Source organism: Erithacus rubecula (assembly GCF_903797595.1).
Source record: "Erithacus rubecula genome assembly, chromosome: 2".
NCBI classification, from domain to species: domain Eukaryota; kingdom Metazoa; phylum Chordata; class Aves; order Passeriformes; family Muscicapidae; genus Erithacus; species Erithacus rubecula.
In genome coordinates, this window is record NC_136685.1 from 63482886 (window position 1) to 63505413 (window position 22528).

Sequence of the window (22528 nt, forward strand, 5' to 3'; positions counted from 1 at the left end):
TTCATTTTACCTGTTTGTTCTGTTGAAAACTTTTCCTTCTCTCTCGTGCCTACCTCTCAGATACAGTGAAAATAAGAAGAATGTTCATAGTTCATATCAACTTTGAGAAGTGAAGAATATTTTAGTCATTGTAGGAATTCGTATGTCAGCAATAGATCAGGGTGCCTATGGAGTTTGAGTAATCACAGCACTGGTTTGGATCTGAGTCCATCCTCAATTAAAGTTGAAGCCATTTACATTTCCCTTGGTGAAAACAAAATCTGAAAAAAATTTGTTTCCAGGAGCTATATAGCTTTCCGAAGGTCTGCAATAGCACAGAACTGAAAAAAAAAAATTAATAAAGTATATAAGACAGTCCTTCATTCAGTTTTACTTCATATAAAACTTCATTATAGTAATTTTCGTGTGAGTATAGAAGTTTCAGAGTAATATTAGCTTTTGTTACCATTTAGAGATTGAAAATAAAGAAATTAGTGGCCTGACCTCCAATGGAAAAGTGTAGAAATGCAACAAATATATGAATTAATTTCAGCTGCTTTTTCTGGAGATTAATTATATTCACCATTTTTATAACTAAAAATGTTGAACCATTTTAGAAAAATATCTGAGAGTCTGACTTGTGAAAGTAAAATTAGTATCTTGTGCTATGAAATAGACATTTACCAAAACTATGTAATTTATAGTGATTATTTTCTTACCACTATATATATCTTACATTTCAATTTTATATTCTTCTTAGGAACCTGTATGTTTTCCACAAGCCACATACATATGCCTATAATTATGAGAAAACAGGTTTTAAGGTAAATTATTGTATTGTGCTTTTTTGTTTTCCAGAGTCTTACATAATTAGATAATACATATATCCTAAAGGGCATTAGCAGAGCATATAGAACCACTATAACTGAAAAATAATAATGCATTAAGATTACTGCAGTCAATACAAATGTATGTTTGCAAACAAATATTCAGCATTATATCTATGTGCTTAAGAAAAGGAAAAATGCTGTGGAATGCTACGGCATGATAACAAAAAAATGGCTTATGTAAAGAAAAATGATAGTGAGTCAGATCTCCAACCATTCTTTATTTTGATTTAAAACTACCTTTTAACAATTTGTTGTCTAAATTTAATTTAATGATGATTCAGCTACAAAATCTGCTCTTCAATTCTCCTTCATCTTTTCTGTCACCTGAAAACCAAATTGTGAATCTGTTTAGCATAACACTCCCTTTCCTCTTTAAATGCTAAGTCCTTTTGCTATTTACAGCATCCTGTTGCAGGGATTTAGTAATACTCTTTAGTTACATATGAATAATGGAATTTCTCTAAACCTGCCATTAGTTCATATTATCAGAAGGTTGTTCAACATGCTTGAATATCCTTTCCCAGCTCTTATTTTATAGTGTATCTGAAGTGTAATTGTAGAGTACCAAAATGTAAACTCCAGGCATGAAGTTCATGTAAAATCCTGTACTGAGAAGGTTAACTACATGGATTATGCTCTATAATTGTAGTTCACCTGCAATTTCCTACCTCTCTGTAATCACATCACAAGAAATTTTCCTAATGACTGCGTGATATACTTTTGTAAGGCATAATCAGCATTAAGAATATGTAAGCCTATGTGCTCTTGTACCAAAAAAACCCTAACCCTTTGCGGTAAAGTCTTTCTTATTTCTGACATTGAAAGAGGTGATATGTTTACAGTATTAGGTAAATTCTGTATCATGCTTATAAAAGAACATTTTCATATTATGGTAGGAAGATTTAAAAAAAAATAAACAAAAAAAAAGATTTATATAACTCTGAAATAACCAGGAAGACATGTACAGTAACAGTTCTGAAGAAAGAAGCTGATTCACCATTAGATTTTGAAGAATTATTGGGAAGAATTGAATCGTTCTATAGTTTCTAATATTGGCATAGGAACAGTGTATTAAAGTTGAGAGTGAAAGATGTTGCCCTCATAAAGTTTTCTAGGAGAAAAGCCCCTTTATAAAGGAGGCTCACTCATATCTACAAATTCAAAGGGTACATATTACTTTCAAGCTTTCTGTAATTAATTTGAATCAGAAAGTTGGAGCAAGAAACCAAAAACTTTGGTCTTCTATTAATTGTTATTTGGCAAGGAAAAGTACTGCATTTAGGTGCATGTGATCAGTATAATATAAAAGTAGATATATTCTCGTACAAAAAAAAAAATGTTCTGTGTCCTTTTATCTCTTAACACCGTTATACATGCAGCATAAGGCTCTGGGCTTAAATGATATGTCTGAAATTTGGAAGAAATGACAATTAATCGCTTACTTCCCGAACTATAGCCAAGGTCACCATATCCAAAATCTTATTCCTGCTTTGTATAAGGCCAGTTGGACAGCAATCAGTGCAAATGAATGAACAAATGTCCATTTTTCTATACAGTCTTCTGGTGAGGAAGTCTTCTATTATTTACTTGTGGACAGCCTGATGCCCATTGAAATCCTGGTTAGCTTTTCTGCATTAGTACGCTGGTATGTTACTGAAGGTAAGGCCAACACACAAAAGTGCATGTCAATGCTGTGTTTTCCCATTCATTGATATGCTTGTCCATTGTGTGTGTTTGTGCTTGGACACAGTTTGAGAGTTTAGCAATAGTTTGATATAGTCAACTGATTTTAAGAAATACACTAGTATTCAAGCAATACTTTATCATTATTTCATATTGATGATGAACATTTTAATGAAAGAATCCCTCCCTTTTCTGTTGATTGTGATTTACTGAAAGCTTTTCATCTGTATATTTCTGGAATGCATTTCCTTGTGTTTTTGGGGTTTCTTTTCTAGAGATTCAATTCTTGTGAGCTACTTTGTGCCTTAACTGATAACAATGCAGCAAAAACACCAATATAACCAAAGTATATTTCTGAAATTATTTTTAAACTGGTGTATGATAAACTATCAAGTATGTTTAAGTTGGCTTTTTCAAGACCTAACGACTTGAATGATTTAAGTATTAATCCCTTGTATTTCATGAAAAACAATGGAATTCAGGAGAGTTAAGGCATTTTATTGTAGTTGGCTTAAGTTAATCAGATAGTTAAACACTTGACATGGATGTAATTAAATGCATCTAGAGTGAAATAGAAAGAACCAAAAGAAAGCTTAAAAAACCCCCAAACTGACCATTCTGTTAAAGTAATAAAACTATAAGCTATAAATATAAATAAATTCAATTTTTATGGCTATTCACTTCCTTTGCATGTGGACAGAAAGGACTTGATTGGAGTTTTACAGCAGCCTTAAGTGACTTGGAATATGTCTGATGTGATGCCTTAAGTTTTTAATAAATGCCTAATAATTAAATATTTTATTCCTTTAACACCACCTAGCCTCTGTTCTAGGTAGCCTCTCAAGGCATCAGATGTATACATCTCAGTAACACTTTTTATAACTATTTTCTATTATTTCTAATTATTTTCTAGCAAATAATACAAATAAGCCATGTTTTGTACAACCAATGCATTTTACATGACTGGTTTTTTCTGTGTTAGCAAAACCTAAATGAAGACTTTAATGTCTGTAAAGTAGCTACAGATTCTGCATAGGAGTGTCTGACTGTTATTGCTATTTACCCTCCCCATATTATGTGGGTTGTGTTTTGTTTTGTTTTGTTTTCTTAACTAGATACTAAACAAGAATGTTCAACGGGTGTGCTGAGGGTAGAATATTTCTCTTGGAAATCTGTGACTCCTGGAGAACTTGTGTTAAAGATGCATACATCTGCAACCAAAGCTAATGTGGTAAAGCTTCCTGTTGGGTATGTATGAGGCTACATTTCTGTCCTGGTTAAGGCTTTAAATAGTCCTTTACACAGTAACCTGGTAAGAGTTTATTTCCTAAAACATAAGTTTTTGGCATATCAGAATGGTTGATAGCTAGGATTTGGTAAGACTGCCAAATTACTGTGAATTTACCAACACTTTTTATAAAATTCTGAGTTTTTTACTCTTACTTAGGAGCATTTAACAGGAAAAATCACACTGACTTGCTAAAACATAGATTTAAATTCCTACAAATTCCTACTTAAAAGTGATTCTAACTAGAATGATTTGAAATGTTCCCTGGAGTAGCAAGAAAAATGTAAGAATTAGCATTTTTAGTGGAACTATAAAAGCATGATAGTACCATAGGAGTTTTCAATGCTTTTCTTGAAAAAGGATTTAAGAAGCATGACAGGAGAAATTCTAACATTATCCATGAAGTCTTGCATATCTTACTTCCCATTCACATACTGCTTAATATGATATTTTTTCTCTTTGCATGTAACTCTAAATATTCAGTGTGGGGCATTGGCTGATTGTTAAAATAAAGAAATGGATTAAAAGCAAGAGCCCTTGATATGTTATTCTCTGAAAACCCCCTCAGGGAAACCAGGAAAACAACATCTTCATGTCTTGTTATAAACGTAATATTCCTGACTAATTCACTGAGACCTTCTACTTTTCCAAAAGAGAAAGTTTAAAAATTTAAATCCTAAAGAAATGAAGTAAAATGTATTTTTAAAAAATAAGTAAGATGTCAAATAAAAAGACATAGATAGAAAATACCACACGACTAAATACTGAAATTTAAGATCTTTAATAGTGCTGTTTGTTTTGATTCAGACTGAAACTGGAATTGTTATTATTATGTTTATAGACTACATTCACATCTAGCTCTGCATTCATGTGTATTTTCTTAGTGTAGTTTCTAAAAGTTGTATTTCTCCATACTGTTGGGAAAAAACCACAAGAACGTGTGTCTTTTTGCACCTGTAAATTTCAAAGCTAGCAGAGATAGCATCAGATCAAATCTGTAAGCTTCCATCTTTGATCCTCTTTACTCCAGTCAGAGATGGAAGGCTTTCAGTCAGATTTAGTTTATAAAAGGTGTGGGAAACAAATGGGTATATTGACCACTTTCCCATTTCATTCCAAAAGAGAAGTCACTTGGTAGGCATGGAAGGCATTCTCTTTCCACTGTCTGTGAGTGGCAAGAAGGCATTTAAATCTCAGTCAAAAGAAGATACAATTAAAAGCTAACAATGTATCTGGGCAGCATTACCTATCCTTTCTTACTCTCTGCTGGATCTCTGGTTAACACTTTGAAGCTCTAGCCTGGATAAACTTCTCCACCTAAATGCAGTTCTGACAATGATATTACCAAATGTGTGAAAGGAAAAGATTAAGAATTGCTGCAATAAAAAAAAAAAAAAAAAAAAAAAAAAAGAAAAAAAAAAAAAAGTTGTTTGCTTGTGTTTCTTTCTTGATTGTAGGCGACACATCCTGCTCTTCAGAGTAACTTGTCCCATAGGGCACCACATTCATCTGTGTACCATGGTGCCATGTGTCTTTGGAGAAGAGGATGCTGTGATTCCAGCTCTTCAGAAGGTGTGCATAATGACTGGTCCAACATTATGATAACAGCTTTTCTGACTACTACTTAAAGTGAAGTAGTATTGGATTTCCATTTAGAATTGTTATATTCAATGGTATAGTATTCATTTTAATATGAAAGTTGTAAGGGCATTAAAGATATGTGCTTTACAGCACAACAGGTACTGGATGCATATTGCAAAAAATATCTCACATAAATATGTAAGTTAATACTGGGTAGTGTTGTGGTTTACATTGAAGTGCAGCATAAAATGTGAAAAATGCTCTATGTTGAAATACATATGTCAGGGTAACATATAACTCACTCTTGGAATTTTAAGTAAAATTTAAATAAAATCTCACATCAGTGATGTATGTTTGGTCCCATGAGATCACATATTACTCACTGGGTCCCAGAGCAGCTTTTATATGTAAAATGAGCAATTTAATCAAACAACTTTTCATAGCTGAGATAAGAGGCTCAGAGAAGAAATTACTATGGCTTTTGTTCTTTATTGGCCATAATCCAGATGGACATCACTGTCATCCACATTTTCAAAGTTTCTTTAGCAAGCAGTAGGCCCAAATATTTGTTGAAGTCACTGAGGGGAAGGAATATATTTTCTAGAGAACATTTGTGCAGAAACATTTTAAAAGGTGAGTGTAACAGCAAATTTACATACAAGTGGGGATTCTGGGTCCTAATAATAGAGCATTAAAACAGCTTGAGCAAATTTATCACATTTATTGTGGCAAAGAAGTTGAAATATAAGAAGTTGGGTCATTAAGAATATCTTGTGGCTGTACTATCCCCTTGCCTTTAATTTTTGGATGAAAAACTACTTCTCATCAAGAAAACAAACCAGAATTTTATCATTGGGTTTTCATTGCACTTCTTTATGAAACAGCTTTTCTGCAGGCTGTCATTTGCAGGAACACGTCCATATTCTTGCACAGAAATCCTGATGAAGATTATTGATGCTTTAGGCAACATGTATTTGATCATTGTTTTCAGCAGGATACTAATAATAATATGTCCTTCTATAACAGAAGATGCTGAGCACTTCAACTGACAGTCTTATTATCACTGCAGTAGAAAGTCTCTATGTGGATCATATTTTTGATTAAATTTCCTAGTATTAATGATATAGGAAAAATAATGAATAGGTATCTTATGGTGCCTGTTATTTATTTCACTGACTAAAATCAGTGAGAATTTGATATGCTTTTGAATATTAGAGACATAATTGATTTTGCAGTTTATAATATTAAGAACAACTGCATGAATTCCAAAAGTTTTGTATTTCATCACAGAAAAAAAAACTTGTATTCAGTCATTGCTCTGAAAAAAAAAAACAATGAAAATCTTAAAGCAATTTTTCTAACAATGGTTGATTTGTTCTCTTTCCCCAGGAGAGTTCTCGATTTATAGAACAGGCTACAGCTATCCTGAAAGCTGTTGGAAATGTGATAAATAATTTCAGCAATAAGGATGAGCTTCCTAAAGCCTTGAAGAAATTGGAAGTAGCTCATTGTCCTCCTGGCGTCCATGATACTAAAACAGTTAAAGAAAACGTCAAGGTGAGCAAATAGTTTTAATGAACGCATATCTAAAAGCTACAGAACTGGATAGCTGCTTAACATTGTCATTGTCCTCCTCAAAGCAATGCCTGTGCACATAACAAGGACCACCTGCATGCTCTGAGTGTGACATTCATTATCAAGTGTAAGCCCAAATGACAAAACTTCCAACTGTATGATCATTATCTTCCTTTAAGAAGAAAAATTTCAATGCTCACAGAGTAGCACATTCTAAATTGAGTCTGTTTTTGTCAGTCTAGTTTAGCATACTTTGGGACAGAAAGTGTGAGCTGTTTTTGTATTACAAGTTCATTTTGAATTTGAAAGATACTACCTAAAATGCTGAAAAGTCTAATGTTTGCTTTCTGTGCCTAATGTTGATGTTGGAACAGGAAAACGTTATTAAAGCTTGTATTTCTGAAGGCAGTAATGAGTTCTTTCATTCACAGTATTTCAAGTTGGTTTTCTTTGGTTTCTTGAAACTATAGGACTCTTATTTAATTTTTCTGCTCTGTATGTATGATAAAGATATATGATGAAAATGTTACACTTTTCTCTAGATGTCTATTCTATAGGCTTCCTATATTATAAAAAGATTGCAACAAAAAATTTTAATAGAAGATAGGCTAATTTTTGTCTGCATGCAAATGTTGATCATATGGCTATAACTTGATTTTTCTAGTCAGTATCTCATATATTTCAGATTTGTTTATTATTCATTAAAGTACTGGAAAGCTCATGCAGTTTAGACTGTGTAGTTTAGATTGAATAGAAGAAAGGGTTTAATATTTTTATAATCACTGATACTCAAAATTAAAACACCTAAGCCAGCACTTTTATACATGGGCTTGACACCAGGCTCCAATTCAGCATTAACAAATTAATTAAATTTATTAATAAAGAAGGACTACAGGTGCACTGCTCACCAGGAAAAAAAATTTGATTTGAACTCAGCAATGGAATATATGAATTTTAAATACCTATGCTCATGTAAAATATGTGCAAAACTTTAAGACCTTAAGAAAAATTCTGTAGTCATAAACACACATATCCCTTAATTTTCCCCCCTTTGGGAAGACCAATGAATAGATGGAAAAAGAACATAAAGACAGAAATTAGATAAATAAAGGCCACTGAGCTGATAGTGATTCAAGGATGAAAATATGAAATTATCTGTCTTTAATACAAACAGTGAAAAAATTTTCTTAATACAAGAAATAATCTACTATTTTCTTTCTTTCCTAATTTTTACAAATTTAAAACCAAGGGATGTGTTCATTAGTATTAAAATACATAAAATGTTTCCAGAAAGCAGAAAAATCTGAAATTAGGGACAATGAAAGAGAAAAATCTTGTATTTTCCAGTAAGTTGTTACTGTGTTCTTCAACTCAGATTATGAAACAAGTTCTTAAAAACACACTCTAAAATTCCCATCTACTAGGAGTGGGGGAGGAAAAGATTGGATTTTTGCTCTTTAAAGAGCATCAATATGTCAAAGCATAAAAATAGAGCCAAATCTTCCCATGCTGTGGCACCTCCTAATCTCAAAAGCATTCCCATTCAGTTATCAGTCTCTGCTCTAAAACCTCTAGATCAGAATTCCCATTGTCATGATAGCAATTATAATATGTTCTTCTCTCCTCTGCTATGAGGCCATCAACCCCCTGCACATAAACCACAAGAATGTTTGAGTGATAAACACTGAAGAATAAGTCCTATTTTCTTATTTTTACAAGCCAGGTGTGAAGCAGGTTTTCTCTCTATTGTTGTCTTGAAGCACCATAGTCCTATAGCTGGGGTTAATTTTCAGATACAGTATTTGTTAGAGGAAGTTAGACTTCATTTATACATGGTAAGAGAAGAGGCAAACAATTTTTGAAACAATAATGAGAAGCAATATAAATCAGTCTTTATAAATGAATCATTCTTTGAATGCTTTTCTCTTTGGTTTTAGGTTTTCAACGATGCATTTTGGTATTTGATCGAATATATATTAGACAAGAAGGATCTTTACAGATATAAATTTGCCTTCAGGTCCTTTACTTTGGATTTTAAAGGTATTTCTGAACGTGACACTGTGTTCTCAGGTAATGCATTGACACTGCCAATCACTTCAAATATATCTGCCCATTCTTATTTTCAGGGAAGCCAACTCTTCTTGTTCTTGTTGTTTCTTGCTTAAGTAGGCACAGTTAATTTTTAAGCCTAAGACTTTTACTGTTGACAGGACATCTGAGGCTCATCTCAGAATAGAAATGATCCTTTTCTTCGTTCCAAAAAGTTATTTACCCTTTGTTAATTTATAAAATTGCACTTGGTCTTCGAGTTGCATTTGTCAGTATTGCCAAACATTAAAAAACATCCACATTTTTTACCTCTTGCACTGCTCCTCATCACTTTTGTTCAAATTATCAGCTGAAAAGAGCTTAAATGCCTATATTGCTCAAAAAATGAGAATCAGGGAAGACTTGAGTTGGTACCTTAACTGAAAATTGTTTCTTAGTGGTGGGTTGAGAGGTTTCCGTTTGGTTTTGGTGGGAGGGATATTTGAATTTTTTTTGTCTTGCTTGCTTGATTGATTGCTTGTTTTTTTTAAGCTTGTTATTTGGGAAATTACTGTTGCCTGGCTAATTGGCTGTCTAGTCATACCCATGTGGTGTGGAACTGGCTAAAGCACCATCTGCCTCTTCTCCAGCCTGTGGTCAGGGTGTGCTCTGTACCTGAATGTACTCTGAGAGGAGCCAAGGTATTCATTACAAACAGGGATAATTCTCTTCCCACCGTTTCTTTGTTTCATTTTTTATGCAGGCTGGCGTTTTATGAGTTAGAAGTGAGTTGGTCTGGCAACCAAAAATATGTCTCTTTTCCATTTTAGAATTTATTTTTCAGTCTCTTAACTTTTTAATCTATTAGTGTTAGCATTTAATTTACCAATACATATGGTTTTATATCATAACAGAAAAATAATGTACCTGATTGGTGGGAAGAGACATGATCAGCATTTGAAGACTTTTTATGGGGACTAGCTTTTTCTTTGTCTTGTGAACTTACAGAATAGTGTTTCTACTTGATCAAAACAAAATGATACTAATTTCCTTTTGATTAGTCTGTTTATTCTGGAAAAATAGTATAAAAAACTAAATGAAAATGTACACAATATCGTTACTGACACAATGTCATAATACTTTCGTCCTTGTAAAAAAACACTTATAATTTTATACTTGTTTCTCTTTACTGGGAACTTTCCTCTAAATCTTCTCTCTTTTGAAAGCTATTCTTCCTGTGAGACATCAGGTATTTTTCAAAGAATTGCATCCCATGAAAAGAGTATGTTACAAGGGTCAGCAAATTGGCATTTATCACATCGCTTAAAGTAAACAACACCTGTCACATTTTTTAAAATTGACTGTGCTACCGATTTCTGTATTCCAAAAAAAAAAAAAAAAACTTAAACACTTGTCAGCATTAGAAGACATTTTTAAAATAGATTTGAATAATTAGCACAGTTGACAGGTTGTAGCAAAGATCTCATATAAATTACTAAAGTATGAAATCCACTGTGACAGAATATTTTTTAGGAGTTGGGCAGTGAATCAAAAAAGTGGAAAATACATGGAGAAAGATAGTTCTGTTTCAGTTTTGTTTCTTTCAGTGTCCAATATATCCTTTTAAATTATTTGCTTTTCTAGAATTAAACTACAAGAGATCCTTATTGAACGGGAAAGGTAGTTGTTTCCCTTTGGTTTTATTGATAATGGACATTTTTTGACCTTTATTGACAATTTACCCTGCTTAATAAAGGTTGCTTTGGAGTAAATGCATGCTTTTGTTCAGGTTCCATACAGAACCCTAAAGAAATAAAGCATAAACCAAGTGAACTGTCAGGGAAAAAGAGGTAGATAGCAAGAAAAAACACTTGTAAACTGCATTATAGAAAGGCCTGGAAGGATTGTCATCTGCTGAATGCCCGGCCTTTACATTAACTCTGCTGCATTGTCAGGTTAGTTGCTCAAATCTTGTCAAGACCTGAGGTTGTAACCCTTTGGAACCTAACAGACATCAGTGTAAACTACCACAACAGATGAATGGAATATTTTTGTCATCTGTGTCTGCAAGTATATCAGGTCAAATAGGAGCTTTTTTTGAAACAAGACCTCTATTTTATATTGGCATATTCATTTTCCACTGTGTGCTGAATTAATCTCCACATTTAGCAAAGGCAAGGATATTATGATTTACTGTAGTTAGTGGTCATTTCTGCTAAAGTTTCTGAGAAGCCATCCTGAAAATTATCTAGCCATATTTATTTGACTGTATCATCCATGGTCATGGAGCAATTAGCAGAAGAGCCACAATAAACAGTGTTTTATTCTGGAAGGAGGGTTAATAAAGGAATCCTACAGGACTTTGGGCAGTCATGAGGTACTGAATTTACAGAGGTATGTGATGTTTCCTGGGAAAGGAAGCATATCAGGATGCCTGCTGTTCTCTGTTTAACATGTTCTTCGTTTATTTTACCTTGTGCTGGTCTCATTGGGCCCAATAGTGAGCCAGTGGAAGTCTGTGGCACTGATTTTCAGGGGTCTCAAACACTTGACAGTCATTTAGGCACATTTCAAGGGCTACATTTCTTTCTCATGGATAAATTCCACTTTGGAAGTGGAGTGTCCTTTGTGTACAGTTCTCTTAAAACCTTCTGATCTGAAATTTTAGGTGGAACTCAAGCTGTTCTCTATAAGCTTATCTTAACTGTGAAACTGTTTTTGGCAAGTCTTGCTGAGTTCTTTTTCAGTTCTTTTTCTCTCTCCTTCAGAAGCACAGGTTAAAATGATTGATTTTACAGTTTTATTGTGTTGTGTGGCTGAGAATTCTGAACATTCATTTCTTCTTGCACTTTGGATTTGTACTTAAGTTCCAGTAAGGGGTGAGGGAAAGTTTGACATTATTTGGTTGAATATATAAAATGCTTCTTGAGTACGTGCAAAATACTCATTTAAAAAAAAAATTCGTTCCTACATTGCCTCCAGGAAAACTGCAGTGATTTTATGGTGAACAGTATCTTGCTAGGCTGCTTTAAAAGCTTCAGTTTTATTATTAGCACGGTGTCTTCTGATTAGCAGCTAAGGCATGTCAGATATTTTTGACAAATCCATTTTCAATCATAATATCAGGTTTGAAACATCCAGTTGTTCAATACTGATGAATTGAAAGCATTCACTAGTTCAAGACTGATTGATTCAAAGCATTTCACAGTATACTTTTCTCTGCTTATAAGAAAAAATATCAAGAAATATTAAGTAAAAAAAAAAACTTTGAAAGATCAGAAGATTTAATTTAGACCTTATTATTTTGCCTTAAATGTTGCAGAGGAAAATATTTTTATTCTTATGACATTGTGTAAAAAATTAGAAGAAAAGGAATCTCCTTAGGAATATATACTCATAATTTTGGGGTTTTGGCCTGATCTGCGGTAACTTTTGACAGTTTCTATAAATAGAATTGATTTCTGTGCGACAGTCCATACAAATTTTTTTATATTTGTGTTTTCAGAGACAACTAACTTACTGTATATCCATATATTCTTTATCCTCACAAATGAAAAGTTTGGTTTCTAGAGGTATAGGTATTTATTTCTAGTTATGGAGTCCATTTGACATCCTCAGTGAATGAAGTTTTCAGGTGGTTCACAGGGCAATGCCACACCAATACTTCGTGTATTTGCTTTTCTATATTATTGATTCCTTGTCCATGTTAGGATATTATTACCTATTAGATCAATCTGTGTATATGTGTGTTCATATATCTATACAAGTGTTACTTCTTAATACATAATTTTGCCTTATATTAGGAATGTAGGCTCTGCAACAGAGCTCCTTCTGAGCCAAAACACAAGCTGAAAATTGAAGTCTATTTCCCTTCTATTAAGATAATGATGAGTGGGGTCAGAAATCATCCAACCACTGGGTTATTTAATTGTAAAATATACAAGTTTGTCGACAGAACAAATTCATTCTGAAATGTGTTACAGTGATGAATGAACTGGAGAGCCAAAATCTTTCCAGAGGTGCACAGACAGGACACATCTTAGAACATGTTAAATTCCAGTTGCATATTAGGAAAATATTTTTCACCATGAGGCTAGTCAAAAATTGGAAAAGAATATCCACTTAAATTATGAGGTCTCCATGGTTATGGAAGTATTAAAAAATTGAGCAGGAGCAACCTGTTTGGAATTCATCTGGCTTTGGATATGGGATTGGATCAGATGACCAAGAGGTCCGTTTGAGTCTGTATTATTCTGTGATTGATTATATCCTTCTGTTATATAAAAGTGTTTGTGCCATTCATATTGTTGAGTTCTAATCTGGTTTATATTGAAGTGAGCTTGTGTAATCTTCCAGTCCCCAAGTATTAAAGAGGCTTTCTAGGGTTTGGAAAAGCAATGATGAGAAATGATGGCTTGAGAACACAGCCAAATTTAGCAATATTGAGTAAAAGTGATTAGATTGAAATGTGTGATCTGGCTGATGAAAGCAATATCTTAAGATAGTTTGTTTGCCTGCAATGCTGTCTACATTTTTCAAGCAGATTCCTCTTCTCTATTTGGTTTGTTGGTACTTGCTTTTGCAGCACTGTTTCCTTCCTATCTTGCTGTCTTGCTTCCTTTGTTCCATATGTGTGCAGTTCCAAACTACCCCCTGGCACTGGCCCCTTGGAGTGTTGCTCCCCACCCTTCCCCATGTCCTGGTGCTGATGGCTCCCAGGATGCTAATTTCTAGACAATAATGCCTTCAAAGAGCTCACTGCTAACCTGTCAGAACCCACTAATTTCTGTTCCACTTCAGAACTCCTTGGTAAAGGAGTCAATCAGAAAAATGAACTGTCACTTTTCTCATAGATCTTACCCTTATTCTGTGTCCCCTTCTGTAACAGCTAAACAAAATGTTTTGAACAACACTGGTTTTGATATTATTACTTTATAAAAATATCAGATTGAGATACAGAAGTACTTAAATCCTGCAAAGCTCTTTTAAGCTGTGTACAGAGTCAGGCTTTAGTGTATCAAATCCTTCATGTTTGGAAGAACATTTTAAAATTACGGTAGAAGACAAGATTTTAAAAAATGTTCTTCAATAGCTATCCATTTCCAGAAGAGGAAAAAGTTAAATTATTTGATGTTTGTAATCAGCAAAGTAGGTAACATTTGCACTTTTTGTGATTATAAGGTATATTTTCTCCAAATCATGATTGAAAAAAAATTTCAAGAGTGCTATTTTCATCATAAAAGTATTAAGCTTGAAATCACTCTCCTGCTGTTTTGTGTTTGTTGGGTTTTTTTCTCTTTTAAAATTTGTTACAGGCAGCTACAGCACTTCTAGCTTTGTTGATGTTACTAGTTCTTCCATTCCTTCGGAGTGCAGTGAGGAGAAATCCCTTAGTAGTTGGGAGACTCGAACTCCCACATCTGAAGAAGAAGCAGCAGCTCTCAAAATTCAAGCCATCTGGAGAGGGTTCTATATTAGGAAAATACTGAAGAGCAGAGAACCAGGTGTGTCATTTTAAAGTGCCTTTCAAAAATGTTTCATATTTCATCTTATTCAAATCTTCACTGAAAAGAGTTCTTTACTAATTAATATCTAGGTTAAATTAACTGAAACTAATGAAATAGAACTTGTTTTATTAAGTACACTTAACCACTGAGCACATATGATACTAAGAAGTATCTGAAAGATACATGCACCTAGATTTGCATAGATACTAAAGCAGAATTTATATTGATGTAGATTTAAGTCAGAGCTGGGGTAAATGTTAGGGTTTTTTCTGGAAATGTGAAGGAAATCATACAAGAACCTAAGCACATAATGATTAGTCAGTGGAACACACATGGTATTGAAGTCTGATGCTGTCTTCCAAATTTACTGTACTGCTACTCCCCTTCGTTCTTGTCCATATAGATAATCTTGCATAGCAGTTCAGGACTTGTAGCACATTTCCTATTCAGAGTTCTGTTATCTCAGCTGTGTCCAAGTGTCCACAGTCCACAGAGAAAGAAAAATAGCAACTGCAAAATTCTGAGTAGAGTTGTAAGGATCGGATTTAAATATAGGCCTTGTACTTACAAGTTGTTAGTTTGTAATTGCAGAAAGATCAGATGAGAAAAGATTTTGCTATCATCTTTAAGTACCCACATGAGGAAAGGAATTTGATATTAACAGTGTCTTTAGGCTGATATCCAAAGGGTTAACAAGATGGTCTTTAGTCTGAGATTCAAAGTTTTGCCTTGAATCCGGACACGTTCAAGTTAGGAAAAATGACATTTATTTTTAAAAGGGCAAGGTATTTATTGGAATAAACTAAGATTTATATAGTACTACTGAAAACTTTAAAATTAAACTAGTCTTCATCTCTATTCCATGTATAGAAGCAGACACCTTGAGATGACAACACATCCTGTTTTGTGAGTTATCCAGCATGGGTGGGATGAATTACCCATTGGAGCTGCCCAATTATTTTCCTGTTAGCTGCACAGACAGTTTAGGTGCATCCCTACCCCTTCCTGGTATCTGCAGATGAAAGTTGCTTAGAGTTAAATATCCTGTTATCCAAGGACAGTTTACCACATATCACCCCAACACGTTAAGGTGAAAAAACTGTAAATTGGAGAAAATATTGATCAGATCATTTTTGCAATTGTAGAAGTGCTGAAAAGCACAAAGATGATGATGAATGGAATATACTCTGTCAAAGGAAAAAAAAACAAACAGTTTTCAGCTCAGTAAGATTTCTGTAAAACTGTAAAAAAATAAATAAGGCAATTTACCTGTGCAAGTGGCATTTTTCAAAAGTGTTTGGCAGGTGTAAATTTAGAACAATAGCAGAATTGGATGTTATATTTTCTAACTTATTTTATTATCTCTAGGTACTAAGGAAAACGCTGATGTTGAAGAAACTTGGAAAAACCTGTGGACTGTGATTGAGTTAAATTTTGAACAGTATGCAATAATGTTGTTAAGGTAATCATGCAATAAGTCAAATTATTTTATCACAGACAGTTGTCATAAACTGTTTTCTTTTTCATAAAATCATGATAAGAGCATTAGTAGTGTCAAAAATACAAAGGGAATGAATCCCTTCCCTGATGGAAGGGATGAAATTTTTTTACTAAATATTTACTCTGCTGTATTCCATGGACCCTGTAGGAGTAAAATCTAATTTTTAGATATGTTACAGATATTTTCCTACAGCTTGAGCTAAAATATTACCTTTTGCATGTATTTAATTTTTTAGTATTTGGTATGCTGTTCCATAAGTATAGATCTCATACTGATTCCTTAGTTAAGCAGTTAATCAGTTGATTTAAAGAAACTTTTTGATCTGTGCTGTTGAGCATTCATGGTTGACAGTAGAAAGGAGAGAGCTTTACAATTAATTGTACCCAGTTTATTATCTCAAAAAGGGAATTTTTTGTTGCACTTGCTTGAAGGAAAATAAATGTATTTCTAGGTAGTAGAAATACTGTGGGTGTATTTCTACACTTTTGATATTTTATTACAGCTTTTGGAAAGCTGGTTATTCTAATTTCAACAGTGTTCATGAAGTCCTTTGCAAGCCAAACACTCTTTGGGGATCACATATTTCTATTAAGTCCTCCAAACCTCTCTGCAAGTGTTCACACAACTGATCTAGCAGTAAATCAGTTCTTCCAGAAATGTGGAGTGAAAACTGGCAATAATTACTGCCTGTGGATATAAATCCTCACTCCTTATAACCAGCAATTTGAGCAACACTAACACCAGGTATAATTTTATTTCACCTATTAGTGTTTCTAATTTTGTAAAACCTGTGTATATTGATGGGACCAGGATTTTGTAACGACAGTCTTGTTCCAAATATTAGCCATCCGTTTTAGATTTGCAGCATTTCTATTTTGCAAAGGTGACATGTGGTTTTCAGTCTGCTTTCAGATGTATAAAACTTATGGGGTTCATAGACATTGTCCTGAGGGTTGCATTTGAGTGTTAAAATCATGCTAATTTACTTGTGCCTAATTTTTTTTAACACCTGACAAATTTTCATTTAACATAACAATCTAGCACCTTGGCCAATAAGTTTTGCTTTTATTCCTTTGTTGTTCCAAAAAGTTCTAAAACTAAATAAAGATATTTTAATCTCCTAATAAGTCTAAAGCTTTTAGATGACAACTTATTATAAAGAAAGTGATGTTATGCTAACTGATATTTATTACAAAAAAAAAAAAAAAAAAAGGTAAAGTTTTGTAGAAGCCATAACATCTTGGGATATTAGAAGCAGCTGTAATCGCAGATAGACTGATGGATAGAAATATGTGTATAGTTTGCCATGGGGTCTGAAAGAACTGATCCCTTCATGATTTCTTTTTAAATTATAGAATGAACAACTAGTAGAGAAACATAAGTAACACATTTTATGTTGTTGTATTACATTCATGCACAAAGTAGTTTTCTTAATGATCAGCTTAAGCCAGTGTATATATATACCATCCTGATTGAAGTTTTTATCTTTTCTGCTTTCCAGAGAAATGTTTAAAAGAAACCGTAATTCAGCTGAAAAGTTTCCGTGTTATGGAGATGAATGGTGCAAGATGTATTTTGTTGACTATGCAGTATCATATGCTGACCAACCACCAAATGCATGGTTTCTGGTTTTCAGGTGAATTTCAGTGCCCTCTACAACTCTTTATGGGGAAGTAGTATTGATACACTGTGGTTTTTCACCAATCTGCTTAAAAACTTCCTTCTTATCTGTCTGCTTTACTTAAATTCTGACATGTACTTGTTCTGGCTTTGGTTGGAACAGAGTTCATTTTCTTCTTCATTTTCTTCCTAGTAGCTAGTAGAGTAGTACTTTGGATTTAAGGGGATGAAAATATTGATAAGACATCGATGTTTTGCTGGTTGAGTGCTTAACCCAAGTCAAGGACTTTTCAGTGTCTCACACTCTGCCAGTGAGGAGGTGCACAAAAATCTGTGAGGAAGCATAGCCAGGATGGCTATCCTGAAGTGGCCAAAGGGATGTTCCATACCAGAGAATATAATGTTCACTATATAAATTGGGGAAAGATTACCTGGAAGGGGGCTGATCACTGCTCAGGAACAGGCTGGGCATCAGTCAAGGGGTGGCGACAAATTGTATTGAGCATGATTTGTTTCTCTTGGGTTCTGATACTTTTTTCCTCTCCTTATAATTAAAAATATTAATATTATTAAAATAATTATTAGTATATTTTTTTCTGTTGTTAAACTGTTCTTAACGTACAAAAATTTATATTTTCTTTCCAATTCTTTCTCTTAGGTGGGTTGGGTGTGGGGAATGAGTGAGGAGCTGCATTGTATTTAATTTCTGGCTGGGTCTAAACCATGGCAATATTTTTTTGCTTTGCATTGCACATATCCTTTTATTTGTGAAAATAATTTTGATATAATTTTTTTTTTTAGAGAAATATTTATCGTCCCAGAAGACATGCTTATATCAACAAAGGTTTTTACCTCTATCCCTTCCTGTAGACTTCATGTTCTCGATAATGACACAGAGGAGGAAATGCCACTTGCCTTTTTCAAAGCGCAGTCTCATGTTTATCCCAAAAATAAGGTAAATGTAAGAAGTTGTTGTGAAAAGTAAAATTTTAAAAATAATAGAAAAATGCCCAAATTCTGTGGAGATTTTAGCTGTATCATAGTGTTCTACTTAAAAGCATGCCCTTATTTATTAGTAATTTGAACAGAGAACATCACTGACCTGCTTCTGTGCTGAACATTTATTAGTAAACTTTTTATTATTCTCTTCTCTGTATTCTTCTCAGCTGCTCTTGTTTTGCATTTCTCAATCACTGAACTCTTGAGTTCTTTAGTAAGAATATAACCTTATGCTCTACAATTTAGCTTGTTTTTTCCTATTTCCAAATAGTTGATTATTGTTTCAGTGGACCTGCACAAGTTTTTGAAAGCTCTATTGGTACTTCCACAAGACATTTTGCAATTTGTAAACATGGTAGAAAAATGGTAATATTTTAATCTGTTAATTTTTTTGTAACAGTGTTTTATAAAAAATAGTCAACAATGTAGTACATAAAGCAAGAAATTATATAGTATGCCTGAATTCTTAAATGACAGTATTATTACATAAAAAATCATTAAAAAAAATACACCTACCAGTTCTGCTTCCAAACTATGACTCAGCAATTTACAACAGAGATAAAAAGGAATCCTGTCAACAGATACTGCTATTCTGCTGCAGAGACACTCCTGGAACACATTAAAGTTCATTTCAGAATGATTGACAATGAAGATAAAATCTGCACACTAGCAATAAAGTCTGTCTTCTTTTTGCAGACATTGCAGCCTAGATGGAAATTGGTTACTTGCTTAGAATTATTTGGATGTTTTGGGTTGCATTAAATTTTCTTATTTTTAGTGGTTTTTTTCTACTGCTGGATACAGTTGAATTTGGTTTAGATCTTGGTGGTTTTTTTAATTCTGCTCTCTTTATTATTCACAAGTCTTTTGAACAGATTGTAGAAAAGGATAGAGATAAGCACTCAAGCTTCAGCTGACCTACTTAGATAAGAGTTTAAGAAATCAACACTACCACCATATTTAGTCTAGAAAATAGAAGTCTATTTGAGCAAGGAGAGTGCTCAGTTATTTCTCTTGTCTAGTCATAGAAGGACGTAAGGGATTCATCTTATATTGCCATAAAGTCAGTTTGGGTGGTATATTAGAAAACAATCCTTTCTGATTCTAGAGACAGTGAATTGTAACACGATATGTAAGTAAGTAGCAAAACCTCTTGAAGGTTTTTTTTTAAGAAAGTGACATAAATCTAATGGGGTTGTTGACATCTATTTTCTTACTTTTCAGTTGTGACTTGATCTTCCTACCAGACACAAAATTCAATTATTGTGCTTTCTAATTGCTCGTAGTATTCAGAAAGTGCTCACTCAAGCAAACTTTTGGTCCTAAGTCTAAATTTTATGAATATTTTTAGTGAAAATTAGGATTGTATAAGATTATAGATAGGTGTACACACAAGATAAATTGTTCTTCTCATGCATCCTGTGCTGTCAGAAAACAGGTGAATATCTGGTTAAATCCTTCTCCATTTCCAGGTGTACTTGATAAGAACAGAGGGGCCTGTAACTCTGTGTTTAACTAGGTGTTTAAAGAAGTGAGTTCTCCTGAATGGTTACTCTGAGTGATTGCTATAATTTTGTGGGTATTAAAGGTCATAAAGTATCTTACTGATACAATTACACAAATTGCAATCATGAATAATTTATTTTACTTCCATTCGAAATATTCAGTACTCCTTGAGTTGAATCCCTAAATTATTGGATAGTCCTGAAATCACAACCCTATTTATTATAGGGATTTTTCAGCAAAGCTGTTTTTGCTTCCAAACACTAATTCCTTTAAACAGAATTTAGAAGAGGACTGGAAGAAATAAAGCCTTTCAAAGAATTTTCATTTGGACTATTTCCTGGGTGGAACATGAAATTTTAATATTTGAAATAGGGAAATGGTAGAGCCAGTTTGAATGAAGAACGGACTTCATTCTGAATTCTGCAACATTACAAGTGACCATTTCACTCCTTATATCGCTTTTTGCTGCCCCTGCCTTTCAAATAATAACATTCACATTGCCTTCATTTTCACAAATACAAATTAATCAAAGTTTGAAACTTTTTGTTATATCCTGGATCCTCATATTCCTGTTCTCAGGATTCATAAAGAGCACCTAAATCTGCATCAGCTTATTAATTGTAAGTTTCCTTTTTTATTATTTTTAACTTGAATTTTCTAATGCTAGAAATATTTTTTCTTAAATCAATATCTTCGTTAAAATAAGATTTATATCTTGTAATTTCATGCTGTATCTGCAGTGGCATTATTAAATTAGGGTAAATGTAATTTAACCTCAGATTTGATGACCAAAGTAATCTCATCTCTAAATTTCCATGCAGCAAACTCATCCACCCCTCCTTTCACACTGCCTAAGCATGAAGGAGCATTTTAAGTCATCAAATAATTTGGTTAGAAAGTGACTTCAGGACATTAATTGTAACTGCCCCTATAAACACCTGTGAGCTTTCCATTAGATGAAATTGGATTTGACTTGCTTTGTGACTTTTTGCCAAATTTAAATTTAAATTAATTTAAATTTAAATTGCGAAAACGAGAGATGCTCCATAGGTTAGAATAGTCTGGAGTCACATGATTCTTGCTGATGAAGGAAATCTTATTACATTAAGAAGTGTAATGAAAAAAAGTGTGTTGCATGTAGTCCCAGAGTGCCTGCTGAGTGGTGTTATTGCCCTGTAAAAATGACTTGTTTTTCCCTTTCAGAAAGGATACACTTTTGTGGCTGAGGCACACACGGGTGAGCAGCCTGTGCCCGGTGGGAAATGGAGGCTCCGCTTCATCAGCTCCCAGAGTGCCCTTCCATTTCTCGCTCGTGGGGCTGGAAATAGCAGCTATTCTACCCAACAATTTAAGGAGCATTACATACCCAACAATGAGTTTCTACTGTTTAGGTAAATATTGAGAGAATAATTAATAAATTCTGGGTTTAATATCAACCATCCTTCCCAGAAAAGCTTGTTCCTCTTCTCTTTCTTAGAAGGGGAAAATATTGATGGAAATATCTGAATTTTATGGGCTATCAAATTAACATTTGATTAGTGAAAGTGTTATTTGTGAAATATTGCCACTACTTAATGAAGAACAGGTGTGAAGTGCACAGACTATAACTTTAATATAAAAATTCAGTATTTTGCATTTCTGTAAGCTCAGTCTTATCCACAGGCCAATTGCTGAAATTCCTAAGTACTTTTGGGGAATAAACATGTATTAAAATCAAGATTTTTGCAGGTGGGGAGGAGACATAAAATTATATTTCTCTTTTCAGCTATTGGAATAAAGCTTTAGTTAATACAGAAATAAAACATTTTTTTTTCCCAGTATATCAAACCAACTCCCATCTTGCAGTATTGGCAGAAAAAAAATTTATATGTTTTATCTTAGCATGCTGATTCTTTTAGGAGAATATATTTAAGAAACGTGTGATTTAGTTTTATTAATCCTTTTTTAAAGTTCATAAAAATCTGTTCTCAATTCTGAACTGGCCATTACTAAATTGCTATCCTGAAGTTTCTACACAAAGAACTACACACTGTACTACAAGAGGCCTTGTGCTTAGAGCTGATTAAATGTGTATATTTTGAAGGTTAATTCTAAAACATTTTATCCAATTCCTCAATGCTTTTTCAATATTTCAAACCAATGGATTATTCTTGGGATAGAGGTCTCTTTAAGAGAAGGAATCAGTTTCAACATAAAATAAGGAAACATGTAATGGAAACAAAACGGATGCACTAAAATCTTGCAAGCACTCTCTTTCTTGATGATTTTCATTCTTTTTCCCCTTCTGATGTTACCAATCTTTTTTTTTTTTTTCTCTCCAAATGTGCTGAAGTCAGGGTGATGAATTTTTTGTGTGTTGCTGTTTCTTTGC

At 33.5% G+C, this 22528-nt stretch overlaps 1 protein-coding gene across 1 annotated transcript in view; it reads left to right on the forward strand.

The window, feature by feature from the left end:
- The window catches only part of ADGB (androglobin), a 99557-nt gene that overhangs the window by 54272 nt on the left and 22757 nt on the right, over positions 1 to 22528 (forward strand). The window contains exons 16-26 of the mRNA XM_079299078.1: positions 740 to 803; positions 2426 to 2528; positions 3668 to 3800; positions 5298 to 5412; positions 6811 to 6978; positions 8934 to 9066; positions 14340 to 14528; positions 15900 to 15993; positions 17534 to 17668; positions 18454 to 18607; positions 21361 to 21548. Of these exons, the coding sequence (XP_079155204.1) occupies positions 740 to 803; positions 2426 to 2528; positions 3668 to 3800; positions 5298 to 5412; positions 6811 to 6978; positions 8934 to 9066; positions 14340 to 14528; positions 15900 to 15993; positions 17534 to 17668; positions 18454 to 18607; positions 21361 to 21548 (1476 nt within the window). The remainder of the gene's footprint in view (positions 1 to 739; positions 804 to 2425; positions 2529 to 3667; positions 3801 to 5297; positions 5413 to 6810; positions 6979 to 8933; positions 9067 to 14339; positions 14529 to 15899; positions 15994 to 17533; positions 17669 to 18453; positions 18608 to 21360; positions 21549 to 22528) is intronic.